Genomic DNA, 12,500 nt, shown 5'->3' with positions numbered 1-12,500 from the left:
GCATGCACCCAAGAGAAGCTGGGGCCTATATTACAAAGCTGGTTCAGGAGTAAACCAGGTTAAGTTAAGAGGTAAATCGTCTAATGGGGAAATGAGGATTTCAGGCTCTTCTATTAGATGATTTACCTCTTAACTTAACCTAGTCTACACCTGAACCAGCTTTGTAGTACTATAGGCCCCTAATGGTGGCGACGGCTGTGTGTATCGTCTCTGGCCCTCAGAGGGGCGATAGCAGGGGCCTATACTAAGAAGCTGGTTCAGGAGGACTCCAGGCTCTTCTATTAGATGATTTACCTCTTCACTTAACCTGGTTTGCTCCTGAACCAGCTTCTAAGTATACCCGGGCCCTCAGGCCTGTCCTGGACTGGGCTGGGCTGGGCTGGGCTGGGCAAGCTGAGGCCCATCCATTCATCTAGTCAGGCCTCCATCTGATCGCTGAGCTCATCGGCTGGAAGCAGAACAGCAGCACTGTAAGGGGAGCCAGGCTTTTGTGTTGCCGCGCCAGGTGACCTTGACCTATCCCCCTGTGTGTGTGTGTGTGTGTGTGTGTGTGTGTGTGTGTGTGTGTGTGTGTGTGTGTGTGTGTGTGTGTGTGTGTGTGTATTATTGAAGGTCTCTGCACAGGGAGATCCCCCGTTTAGGGTGGGGAGTCATTACACAGATAGATGTAGACAAGGTGTGTGTGTGTGTGTGTGTGTGTGTGTGTGTGTGTGTGTGTGTGTGTGTGTGTGTGTGTGTGTGTGTGTGTGTGTGTGTGTGTGTGTGTGTGTGTGTGTGTGCGTAGGGTAGAGGGGGGAACAGTCACCACTTGCCCCCCATGGGGAAATTAAGGGCAACGGGAGCCCCAAATTAAGTACAGCAGCGTCTAATCAAATTACAGAGATAGGGGATAGGGGGAGACTGAACAGTAGTCTACACCCCCCACCCCCCTCTTTTTATTGCACAGACATCAGGGTAGCCAAGGGTAGCCCCAAATTGAGTACAGAACCTCCGACGGGAGCAGAATGTCCAGCTATAGTCACCAGCCTTTTGTGAGCCTCTTTTGTAACCATTATCTGTAGTTAATTTAATTTGGATCTGCCCAAAGTAAGAGAGGGTGCAATCATTGCACACTCAGCGAGCTGAGAAAATGAGATTTTAAAATTCAGACCTGGCTGGACTAATAACATTAAATTCATCCATTTGGGCTTTTTTTCTAAACATAAAGGCAACTGATAGGCCTAGTGTCAAATAAATGGTAATGAGGAGCACATCTGTGATTGATGCAACACAGCCTATTAAACAGCTAGACTCTTCAAAAGCATCTGAAGTAGGTCTGAGTTTATTTTTATGGAGACCAATAAAATCTGTCGGCCATCTTTAGCCATTTAGCCTACTTCATTACAATGGGGCTCAGCACTACTTTCAAAGTTCTCAAGTAGCCTAACAACGCACAGGTAAAACAGCAGGTGCAAACATCACACGTGTTTCCACGCCAAAAAAATGTCTTTTTGAAAGAGTCCATCCGTCCTGTAGTGGCCTGGCCCAATTTCCCCAAAGGCCCATCAGACTCCACCCCGGCACGGCAGAGTCGCATTTCATTACAACAATCAATAATTAACGCCAGCCCGGCCCAGCACGCCACACTGTTCCCCAACCAACCACCCGGTGCCCATCACAGATGTGACCGCCCGGCGTCAATTGGCCTCGCTGTCCATGCCCCCTCCCTTCTGCTTCCCCTATCATCACGGTCAATTTCAGTGGAGGCATTCATTTTTAAAGCGTGCCTGTCATCACTGTTATAAAACAGTCCCATTTCAACTGGCTACCGACGTGCTTTCGTGAGGAGTTGTTGGGAGACGAGGCAAATTGACTTTCCACAATCCAAACACAAGGGCTGGCTTCTGGTGCAGTAGCACACCGGCTGCTGTGTGGTTGGCTAGCCCGCCTTCTTTCACAGAAGCACAAACGACAGCGGCTAGTGGACTTATTTGGTTGATGTGAAAACTGGACAATTGTGTGACGTCTGCGGCGAAAACCATCTTTCTAGTACTGGGTGGTTATTTAATATAAGCCCCAAGAAGAAGTGTTAAAGGGCCATTCATTGCCTCGGCTGAGCATTAACCTGGTGTCAACTGTTTCCATAACTCAATTTAGCAACACCGAGCAGAATGTAGACTGCAGCTCCTTTAAGTGAAGGCATTATGGATACAATGTATCTTGTACACTACCACCAGATTTAGCCAAAAGGCTACACAATGTAACCATTCGAAATGACAATTATTTCAGTACCCTCTTCAGTCTGCACAAAAGCCCCCTCCGTGCCAGAGCTTTAGCCTACCTTTATATCGCTCCAGGACATCTTCATACGCCTGGGCGAATTCCATCTCCTGTGTATGACTCGTCGGCAGTAAGCCCGGTACAAAGCCGGCCATGGCTCTCCTTTCACCGTTGGCCCGGCACCGACAGGCCCGTTAGCGCATCAATCCAGGACGGTGGATCAGTGTCTTCGGCGACACAGCTGTCAAGTTCGGGTTGCGTGTAAATCCACGGTGGAAATGCGATTTATCCGTGCTGCGTTTTATTTAGTTCCGCCACTTCTTAGCTTGAATTTGTTCTTCGACACCCGCCGCTCAAAGAGATTGTTAGAAGTTTCGACAGCAAAATGTAGTTCTAGCCATCTCTTGAGTCCCAAAACACTGCCTCAAAAATAAAGCGCTATCTACTCATCCTTGGTCCTTTCGTTTCCCAAATGTCATCGAGACCATGCAATTATATTATCATAAGAATATTTACGTGTCTGTCCATACTATATCTGTACACATAATTCAGAAGATAGATATAGGTTGCCGCCTGAAAACCCAGTGGAATCTACTATCTTGCCCGGCGAGTTGCTCGGTGCGAATGCGCGAAGGCGATTCTGAAGTGTGTGTGCGTTGGAGGGGCGGTCGGTCGTAGTGGGCTGGCCTTGCAGTTCCTTCCAAAATCCAGGAGCGAACCCCCTCAATAGAAACAGTATCCGCTCACACCGGCTCCTTTACCGCCTTTCGGTACGGGGTTTTCCTCCGAAGACACCCGCTGTCGTATCCTCGGCGCTTTCCCTGCTTCCACGCCTTGATGTAATGGCCGCTTCAGTTAAAGGGACAGCAATTGGATGCGATTCCTAGTTTGCATCCCTATGTGTGCTTCCATGTCTCTCTATCTCTCGCGTTCTCCCTCTCTCTCATCTCCTCTCCTCCTCCCGCGCTCCCTCTCTCCCTCTCTGGCTATCGAGCTCAGGTTTCCCTATTCTCTTCTACCCTGCAGTGCTTGTCATCCATTGCTGGCCACGCCAGGCGCATCCAGCGTGGAGGAGAGACTGCACTAGCACAGCACAGCACAGCACAGCACAGGCAGGTCAGATTGCGTGCGGAGAGGTGGGGTATGTCGCCCCTCGGTGGTAAAATTAGAGCGGTGCAAATGGAGCAGACCCCGTGTGTCCCCTTTAACGTGACGTGTTCGGTAAGCCGCTTTGCAGCTTCTATTTTGTCTGTTGGAGGAAGAATCCTGTGTCCAACAGCCGCCACCTAACGGCCACGGAAGAGAAGGTGAAGTCTCAAACTAGCTCAGGATAAATAAACACTCGGCTCAGACAGACGGACAGACACATCAATCTAATTAAGTAAGCAGGATCACATGACGCGCATAATGTGGCTTATTGACGTTTCGCTATTCATAATGATTAATGGCTGGCCGAGTTATGTAATAGTCCATCCAAGGTCGTTGCATGCTGAGAGGTAGTGAATAAGGAGCCTGGGGAATAGAGTTGTGCAGGAATCTGTGGTCATTTTTTTCTTGACCTCCACTTCTACATCGATTGAAATTACAACTAGGCTCCAAGACTCAATGGCATCCAAGGGGACTAAAAAAAAAAGAAAATGACTACCCAGGACCCAAGTGGCAAGCATAGGGCCCCAAGGCCAGATGCATGAGAAAGATACAAAGGAACAGGAGGCCCACAAAGACTGCTTGACACAAAGAAAACAGAGCAACTCAACTATTCATATTATTCAACTACTTCTATTCATGACATTGAACAGCAGTTAGAGATGGAACATGGGTAGTAGACTAGAAATGGCAGGTGTAGCCTACTAACGTAGCATACCAGCGCTGTACTTACCAGTATCTACACATGGTTTGGCAGGTGTAACGATTCTGGCATTAAGCTTAGATGGTAAAGACAAATCAACTCTAAACAGAGACTAGCAGTGTTGTCCTTTCTTTTTGAATCTGTACAACTTTTGGGAATTAGCACCCAGTTACGTTTGTAGAGGTTGGCATGTTCTATGAAGCTTGATTAGAAGGTAAGGCCACATCCACACTAGACCATTTGGACTGCACCCAAGTTCATTAGGGTCATTTATGATGGCTCTTTGTCCTGATGGGCAGAAAGTCTGCCAATACCTCTGGTCTGGCGACCAAAGTGAAATCAGACAGAAATGTCTTCGGCTTCTGCAGGGACCGGTTATGACTCCATGGGCCCCCGGGCCAGACATCAAGAAAGGGCCCCCTATCCATGGCATTGCGACGTTCCAAAAGATTTGTGAGTTTAATGAAAATCTTAGAGAGCCTTCATTGTTGGGGGTACGGGAGTTTCTCCCCCAGGACAGTGCACTTTTTAACACAATATAAGAACATGTAGACCAATGATAAAGTAGGGTTTTTTGTACCGCAGAAGCTTGGGCTTCAGGGCCCTCTGGTCTCTTGGGCGCCTGGCCCGGGACAACTGACCCCTAATGCTCCCCCATTTAGGCTTGCCTGGATACACTTGTGACCTCATTTACCAACTTGATGACCTTTGTGGTCAATAAGGACGGTCAATGTGTGGTCATACAGCATGTCAAGGAGTGAGATAGTGTGTGTGTGTGTGTGTGTGTGTGTGTGTGTGTGTGTGTGTGTGTGTGTGTGTGTGTGTGTGTGTGTGTGTGCGTGCGTGCGTGCGTGCGTGCGTGCGTGTGTGAGACTGAGAGAGAATCAATGGTCCATGAGTCATGACTGCAGGGTAAGGACCAGGCCAGCATCTCTTCCTGTCACTATGTGAACTCATGATCTCTCTCTCTCCCTCCCTCCCTCAGCGCTTTCCTCTTTCTCCTAGTTCCGCCCATGATCTCTCTCTCTCTCTCTCTCTCTTTCTCTCTTTCTCTCTCTCTCTCTCTCTCTCTCTCTCTCTACCCCTTTCCTCCATTCTCCATTTCTCTGTTTCACTCTGCCCTCTCTTAAACTCAATTTCCCCTTTTCACTCCAGGGTTCTCTCCTTCTCTCCATTCTTCTCTTTCTCTGTGTCCTCCCTTCAACTCTATTCCTTTCATTCACTCCAAGCTCCTCTTTTAATTTTTTGGCCTATTTTTCTTTTCTGTTCTTTTCATTTTTCTCTTTCACTAAAACGTTTGGCTTCTTTGGCGGTTTCAAATAGCTCTGTTTGGTTCTGGCAAAACAGACAGAAACCACACACACACACACACACGCACACACACAGACACACAGACACACACGCGCACGCACACACACGCACACACACACACACAGGCCATGGGCATACCCCTCACACACCACACCAATCTTGGACTGTCAGCTTCCTGGCACTTTCACACACACTCTCTTTCAGACGACATGTCTATTAGTCTGTTGGTGTTCTGGCAACACCCTCCCCTCTCTCTCTCTCTCTCTCTCTCACACACACACACACAGACACACACACAGACACACACACAGACACAGACACACACACACACACACACACACACACACACACACACACACACACACACACACACACACACACACACACACACACACACAAGGGAATAAATTGAGGCCAACACACATCTTAAGTTTCAGAGTTGGGAGAAAAAAAGGCTGAATAATGTGTCTGGCACTGCTGTAGCTGTACCCATTGACAGTCACCAGATACACACACACACACACACACACACACACACACACACACACACACACACACACACACACACACACACACACACACACACACACAAACACACACACAGTATTTACTACACACACATGCACTACACACACACAGTGTAGTAAGAGCATATCCAAGTAACATAATAATGCCCAAACATTAACCTAAATTTAGTAAATGCGCATATAGAGTAACGTTCATCATAAGCCAATGTTTTCCTGACTGAAAAGCAGAGAAGAAGTGGTGAGTCACCACCTCACATGAACACACACAGACACACACACGCACGCACACACACAAACACACACACACACACACACACACACACACACACACACACACACACACACACACACACACACACACACACACACACACACACACACACACACACACACACTCCACTTGTCAGGGTGGATCTATCACTATCCCGTCTGTCACATTAAAACTTAACAGAGGCAATTTCCTCTCAGCTCAAAGTAGACACAATTACTAAGCAACCGCTTCTAGCGCATCCGCCTCCACTTTCGGAAAGTCAAAGTCTGTATCCATCAGTCAGTCCACAGGCCTGCTGTGTGCCTGCCCTGTGGCATATGTCTACCTCTGTAGGATAATGAAGACAAATCTTTGGGATACAGGCCTAATCCCGACCCTGACCCTGGGGTGGGTACGGTTGTGCTGCATAGCCCAACTAATTCTATGTAAAGAGGATCAATTTCTATGGAATATGAGCACCCTCTAGTGTTCAGTTGAGTCCATTGCAGGCAAGTGTGAGCTCATTGAAGATGAGCTGAGCTGAACAGAATAAGGTGACACTTTACTTGACACGTCATAGGTGTGACATGACAATGTCATAACAGTGTCGTAACACAGTCATCTAGCCATATAAGACAAAACTGGGCAAACAGGCGCTTGGTGGTGGGTTGCATAAGATGTACACTATCGCAGAGCTAAGGGAACTCCATTCATTCTCAACCCTTAAGTCTCCTAAAAGTCTCCTAACCTATGGTCTCCTAAAGGGGCACTCGGCTAAAGTCACATGAACCCCGGAAAAAGTCTGGGCTTGATTTATCTTACTCTACTAGAAGATCTTTGCTCTGGGTGACCTGAGTGACGCATGTAGCCTAGCAGTCAGCAAATGTAATTGCAGGCGTCTGAATCACCGCTTTGTCAGAGTAGAATAAAATAGAATAGAATAGAATTGAATTGAAATCCTATACAGTATAAGGAGAATTATGCATGTACAAGGTGCAAATATGGGATCAAAGCATCTGACACAGCAATAGAACATCTGTTTTTTAGAGAAATATAGTGATGGAGTGAGTGGGAGAGTGAGCAGGGATCCTAGTGTTGAAGGAGATTAACTTTACAGTCGTCTCACTCTGAACAGAATAGAATAGAATAGAATAGAATAGAATAGAATAGAATAGAATAGAATAGAATGGAATAGAATAGAATAGAATAGAATAGTATTTTATTCTCTCCACACACCTGTGAGAATTAGGCTATGGATGTACAAAGTGCAATGAGATTAAAGCATCTGACACAGCTGTATGGATTGTCAATAGAGAGCTCTAATTATTTAGTGCATGGGGGGTATGTCTCACATGAGAATGTCTTATCCGGCCACCCTATATCATTTTAATGTAATACAGTTTCACATGAAATATGACACGTTTTGTAAAGTGATCTTGGAAATGACATTTGCAATACAATTAAGATATATTTTCAGCGGTAGTGAAGGTGGGGTATGTTGCAAAAGTGGCCGCTTTCAGAAATCCTGGTTTGTGTTCATAGTACGGCGCTTGGAGAACTTAATACAATTTGAAGTGGCCATTCAAATGAAAAAACTAAAGGTTCTTCACACCTGATTTAGTGAGTGAGGGAGTGTGGGGGCACCCTAGTGTTGAAAGAGGTGAACTGCAACCAATGCATCTCTGACGATGACGGCAAGCCGAGCTGTGGAGTGAGAGAGTGACTGGCTAAGTGAGGCGGGATAGGCTAGCGCAGTCTGCAAATGTAATTACATGCGTCTGAATCAGGGCTTTGTCACGCTCCACTGAAGAGGATGACCCCACACTGGAAGGCCATCAGCAGCACTCAGGCATAAACTCACTGTGCTGCTTGGAGTGGATCATCACACTTCATCTTATATGTGAATGGGGTGATGCAGCTAACACCACTGGAGGTTAAAACACAATATATACTATATACAGTAAACAGAAAAATGGACTCTGATGAAGATGGTGTCCCATCGAAACGTTAGTTCCTAATATGTTGTGCACTTGATTACAAAAGAAACGCATCTCATCTGTGCTGCTCCGGTGTCTTCTCTTCGTTCAATACTACATACAGTATTGCATAATGTATAACCGTATGCACAGTCAAAATGTAATTATTTAGAGTGGATCATGCTTTATTTTGTTGTAATCAGATGTACCACCACTGGAGGCTTAAACAAAAACAAACAAAATATAATAATTACTGAAACTTTGAAGTCATGCCCCATGTTATAAATTCCCTGTCACCAGAATGACAGTGACTAAGTAATGATGTGTTATGATGTAATGTGATGTCCTAGTAATGTAGTACTAGTAACACATTTTCAATGACTATTACAATATTCCACTCGTGGAACGGTGTGCATTACGCACAGTTAAGCACAGTCACATTTTACTAATTTAGAGTGGATTGCAATTATTTTAGGTGTGATTTGAGGTCAGATAAGACATACCTTCACTGGAGGTTGAAACAAAAAATTGCATTATTTAATGTCATGCACACTGAGATAATTTGCGAGAACAATTTGTGTGTGTGTGTGTGTGTGTGAGTGTGTGTGTGTGTATGTGTGTGTGTGTGTGTGTGTGTGTGTGTGTGTGTGTGTGTGAGTGTGTGTGTGTGTATGTGTGTGTGCTTGTCAACGCCATCTGAGTGCTTTATGTAACTGACCAAATTGATTTAGAGTGCAGCATTCCAATTTAGTTCCAAGCAAGTGACACACACACACACACACACACACACACACACACACACACACACACACACACACACACACACACACACACACACACACACACACACACACACACACACACACACACACACACACACACACACACACACATACACACACACACACACAAGCAGTCTGTCTGTCTCTCCATAAGTCATCATTACTCTTCTCACTCTTGTCAGCCAGCTTTTGAACCCGTGAGCTCCTCTTTTCTCCCCTCTGTCTTTCACTTCACTCTCTCTCCTTTCAGGGCAGTCCATCTTTCCCCATGTCTCTCTCTTTCTCTCTCTCTCTCTCTCTCTTCCCCTCTCTTCTTCTCTTTCACAGGACAGATTAATATTCAGTGTGTTGCTCCCTCTCTTCCCTTCCCCTCTTCCCTTCACACCACACTCCTCTGCCCTGCCCCTGTTTGCTTTTTGGGGTTTCTCACCCCTCTGTGGCTCCCCGTGTCTTCCCCTCTCTGCTGCTTCCCCAGGTTGCCAGGCAACCCAGACAACTGGAAGAGTGAGGGTGTATCCATGGTAACAGGGAAATAGAAGAGGCCAGCGTTTAAAAAAAAGGGGGGGGGAGAGGGCTGCCCTTTGAGCTGCCTGAGCAGAAAGGGGAAATAATTAAAAAGCGCGGCGACCCCGCACAGCCGAGTCCTTCTGACACCTCCTCCTCTTATTATGCGAACGCTCGCCCGCCAACGCCTGGGAAGCTAAACACAACAACGTACTGAGGCATTTCCCTCTCACACACCCTGAGAGCCTATTCAAATCAACCACCAGCATGGGGATGGGTGGGCTGGACACAGCCAAAACCGGACCCGGATCTAAGGGAGCTTAGTTGTTGTAAGCGACTGGACTTCTTCCTCTTGGATGGACGTTTCGCTTCCTCGTCCAAGGAACTGTATCAGTAGTCAGTGGATGTAACAGGGATATGGGCCTTTTTCAAGTGATGCCAGGCACTGAAGATTTCAATGTATTCAAAGCAGCTTTAAGTTGCATCCGTTGCCCTATACATAAGCCTGTGTATATTATACAGTAGACAACACACCACTGTTTTAGCCTGAAACTGGTTGTCGTATACCGGCTTCACCTCAAAACAGAGCTTGTCTGATTGTAGTCCAGACCCCTCTTCTCCATCTGACAAACAAGTCCGTATCCATCAAGCCCAGGACAGCACAGCACAGGACAGGACAGAGGTAGCACTGCTAGCATGGGGGCACCCAATGTAGGCTACTATAGAATGCAGGGAAGGTATTAAGTGCACATAAACATACAAATCCCATGTTAATGTCGCGGGGAATAATATCCGAGTAGTTCTACTTCCCCAGAGCCCTCCAGTGGATCCTTCTCCCCTTCACAAAGGGGGTCTAGATCCATCAAGCACTTGGACAGAGACAGGACAGAGACAGCACTGCCAAAATGGGGCCACCCAATGTAGGCTACGATATAATGGTGCAAAGGCATTAAGTAAATGTAAACGTATAAATCCTAAGCCTCCACACTGAGGGAAAAACAGGCCAAGTGAGTTCAGGGTTCACTCAGTGGGCATTTTCCACATTTAAAATGCCGCCAGCTGGGCTCAATTTATGAATCTATTTAAGACCACGTTTTTTATTGGCGACAATAAAATCAAATAATTAAAAGCATTGAGTTGGAATTTATTGAGCCTGTTAGTGGCAAAAACAAGTTGCTTACTTTGATGCACATACCTTGCCCATGTAATTACATTAAGGAGCTATTTTTGTGACTTGTCATTCTAACTCAATACAATACAATAAAACTACTAGAAATACAAGATTTTTAGTAGAAGATCCACAATGCTTGTCTCGTGTATCCTATTTGGCACTATCTTTGTGAATTTGACATTCAACCTGAATATTGGACAATAATTTAATAAAATGAGAGAATGAAAGTAATAAAAAGAGCAAAAAAACCTAGAGTTTTCCTCGTGTATTACATTTTGCGCTCAGCAATCTTGACGTTTTCCTTAATAGCACATCAGCTCAGGAAAAGTCTGAATTGACATTCTAATTCAGTGCTGGACAATTCATGCTTTCTGCCCCCAAAATAAAACTGACAATGAAACATCAGTAACACTTTATTTCAAGTTGTTAATATAAGGGTGTCAGGAACATTATGACACATTATTCATGTTTATGACTGTTGTCATAATGTGTCATTTGGTTTTTGGACTGTCATGACACTTTGACAATTTCAACTTGACGTTCCCAACATCAAACAATTTCAGCTTGACGAAAGACACATTATGACAACAGTGTCATAATGTATCATGTCATTCATATGCCGATTACATGACAACCTTATGCACACCCCTTCAAATAAAGTGTTCTCAAAACATCTAAAGCCATTGACCAGATTACAAAAACAAACATTGACATCCACAAAGTTTTTCCTCATGTAGTATTGCATCATGGCTTAGACACGTTGCGCTTCTGGCTACAGCATGCATGAGCTCATGAAGGGTCTGAATTGACAAAATCACAAGCCCAGCAATTGACAATGCTGGACTTGTGATTTCTGCCCGTCAAAATAAAACTGGACAGTGCAACACACAAATCCAGTGACCAGATTTAAACCAAAAAAACAAACATCCAAAACGTGCATCTCGTTTGGGCTGGACCATGTTCTTGAGATTCCAGCCATTACATCACGTCAGCTCCCAGGCAGGGAGGAGAGGTCACAGAGGACCCCAGGACAGGAGTGGGACAAAGATACACCAGGGCATTTTTGGTTTAAACTGGCCTCTCACACATACAAGCACAATATTTCCTACTATATCCTGCTTGACTAAGTGCATTGTCTATATATTGAAAATGGACCAATAGACCGTCCCCTCTAAACTGTGGACCAGTCCCTGATAAAAAACAAACAAACAAACAAAGAAACAAATAAAAATAACAGTATCTACCCCTGGCGACTGCCAGCCCACCTGGACAATGCCCTTTGTGCCAGATCACCAGTCCAACCCTCGACGACCCGGACGTTCAGCGATGAAGATTCACTGACTCATCACATCTTAGAATCACAAACTCCACCCGACAACTGACAACGGCCGCAACCTCCATCCCCAACCCCCCACATAGCCCACCATGCTACACACACAGCAGACTCAGACAAATACCATGGCAGCCACCACCCACAGTCAACCAAAGCCCATTCATTGACATTCATTCACTCTAAACCTATAGGGAATAGGAGTGTGGTCTTGCATCAACATCAGGAGAGAGAGAAGCGGCGGCTGGATTAGAATAGTAGAATAAAAATCAGCACATCAGCATAATATACACGTATAACATCTTGGTTGTACTACAGTGACTCTCTCTTCTCTCTCATTTCAAAACAATTCACTTGAATCTCTTGCCCTCTCTTTCCCTCCCTCCCTCTGCTCACTCTTCCCCTCTTCTCTCTTACTTCCTCACTGTCTTCTTTTTTTAATCTCTCTCTCTCTCTCTCTCTCTCTCTCTCTCTCTCTCTCTCTCTCTCTCTCTCTCTCTCTCTCTCTCTCTCTCTCTCTGCCCCCCTGTCCCTTATGTGT

The 12,500-nt window shown here is 45.7% G+C and overlaps 1 protein-coding gene across 8 annotated transcripts in view; it reads right to left on the bottom strand.

The window, feature by feature from the left end:
- The window catches only part of macf1a (microtubule actin crosslinking factor 1a), a 328,092-nt gene that overhangs the window by 305,966 nt on the left and 9,626 nt on the right, over nt 1–12,500 (bottom strand). The window contains exon 1 of one of the 8 annotated variants that reach the window (XM_063185308.1): nt 2,321–3,263. The exons of the other annotated variants lie outside the window; for them this stretch is intronic. Within the exon in view, the coding sequence (XP_063041378.1) occupies nt 2,321–2,414 (94 nt within the window). The 5' untranslated portion in view covers nt 2,415–3,263. Of the gene's footprint in view, nt 1–2,320; nt 3,264–12,500 lie in introns of those variants that run through there. 8 annotated transcript variants of the gene reach the window in all.

The sequence above is a fragment of the Engraulis encrasicolus genome, chromosome 20 (genome assembly GCF_034702125.1).
Source record: "Engraulis encrasicolus isolate BLACKSEA-1 chromosome 20, IST_EnEncr_1.0, whole genome shotgun sequence".
NCBI lineage: Eukaryota > Metazoa > Chordata > Actinopteri > Clupeiformes > Engraulidae > Engraulis > Engraulis encrasicolus.
The sequence above is the reverse complement of the archived record's forward strand: the minus strand, read 5'-3'. Positions and strand labels throughout refer to the sequence as shown.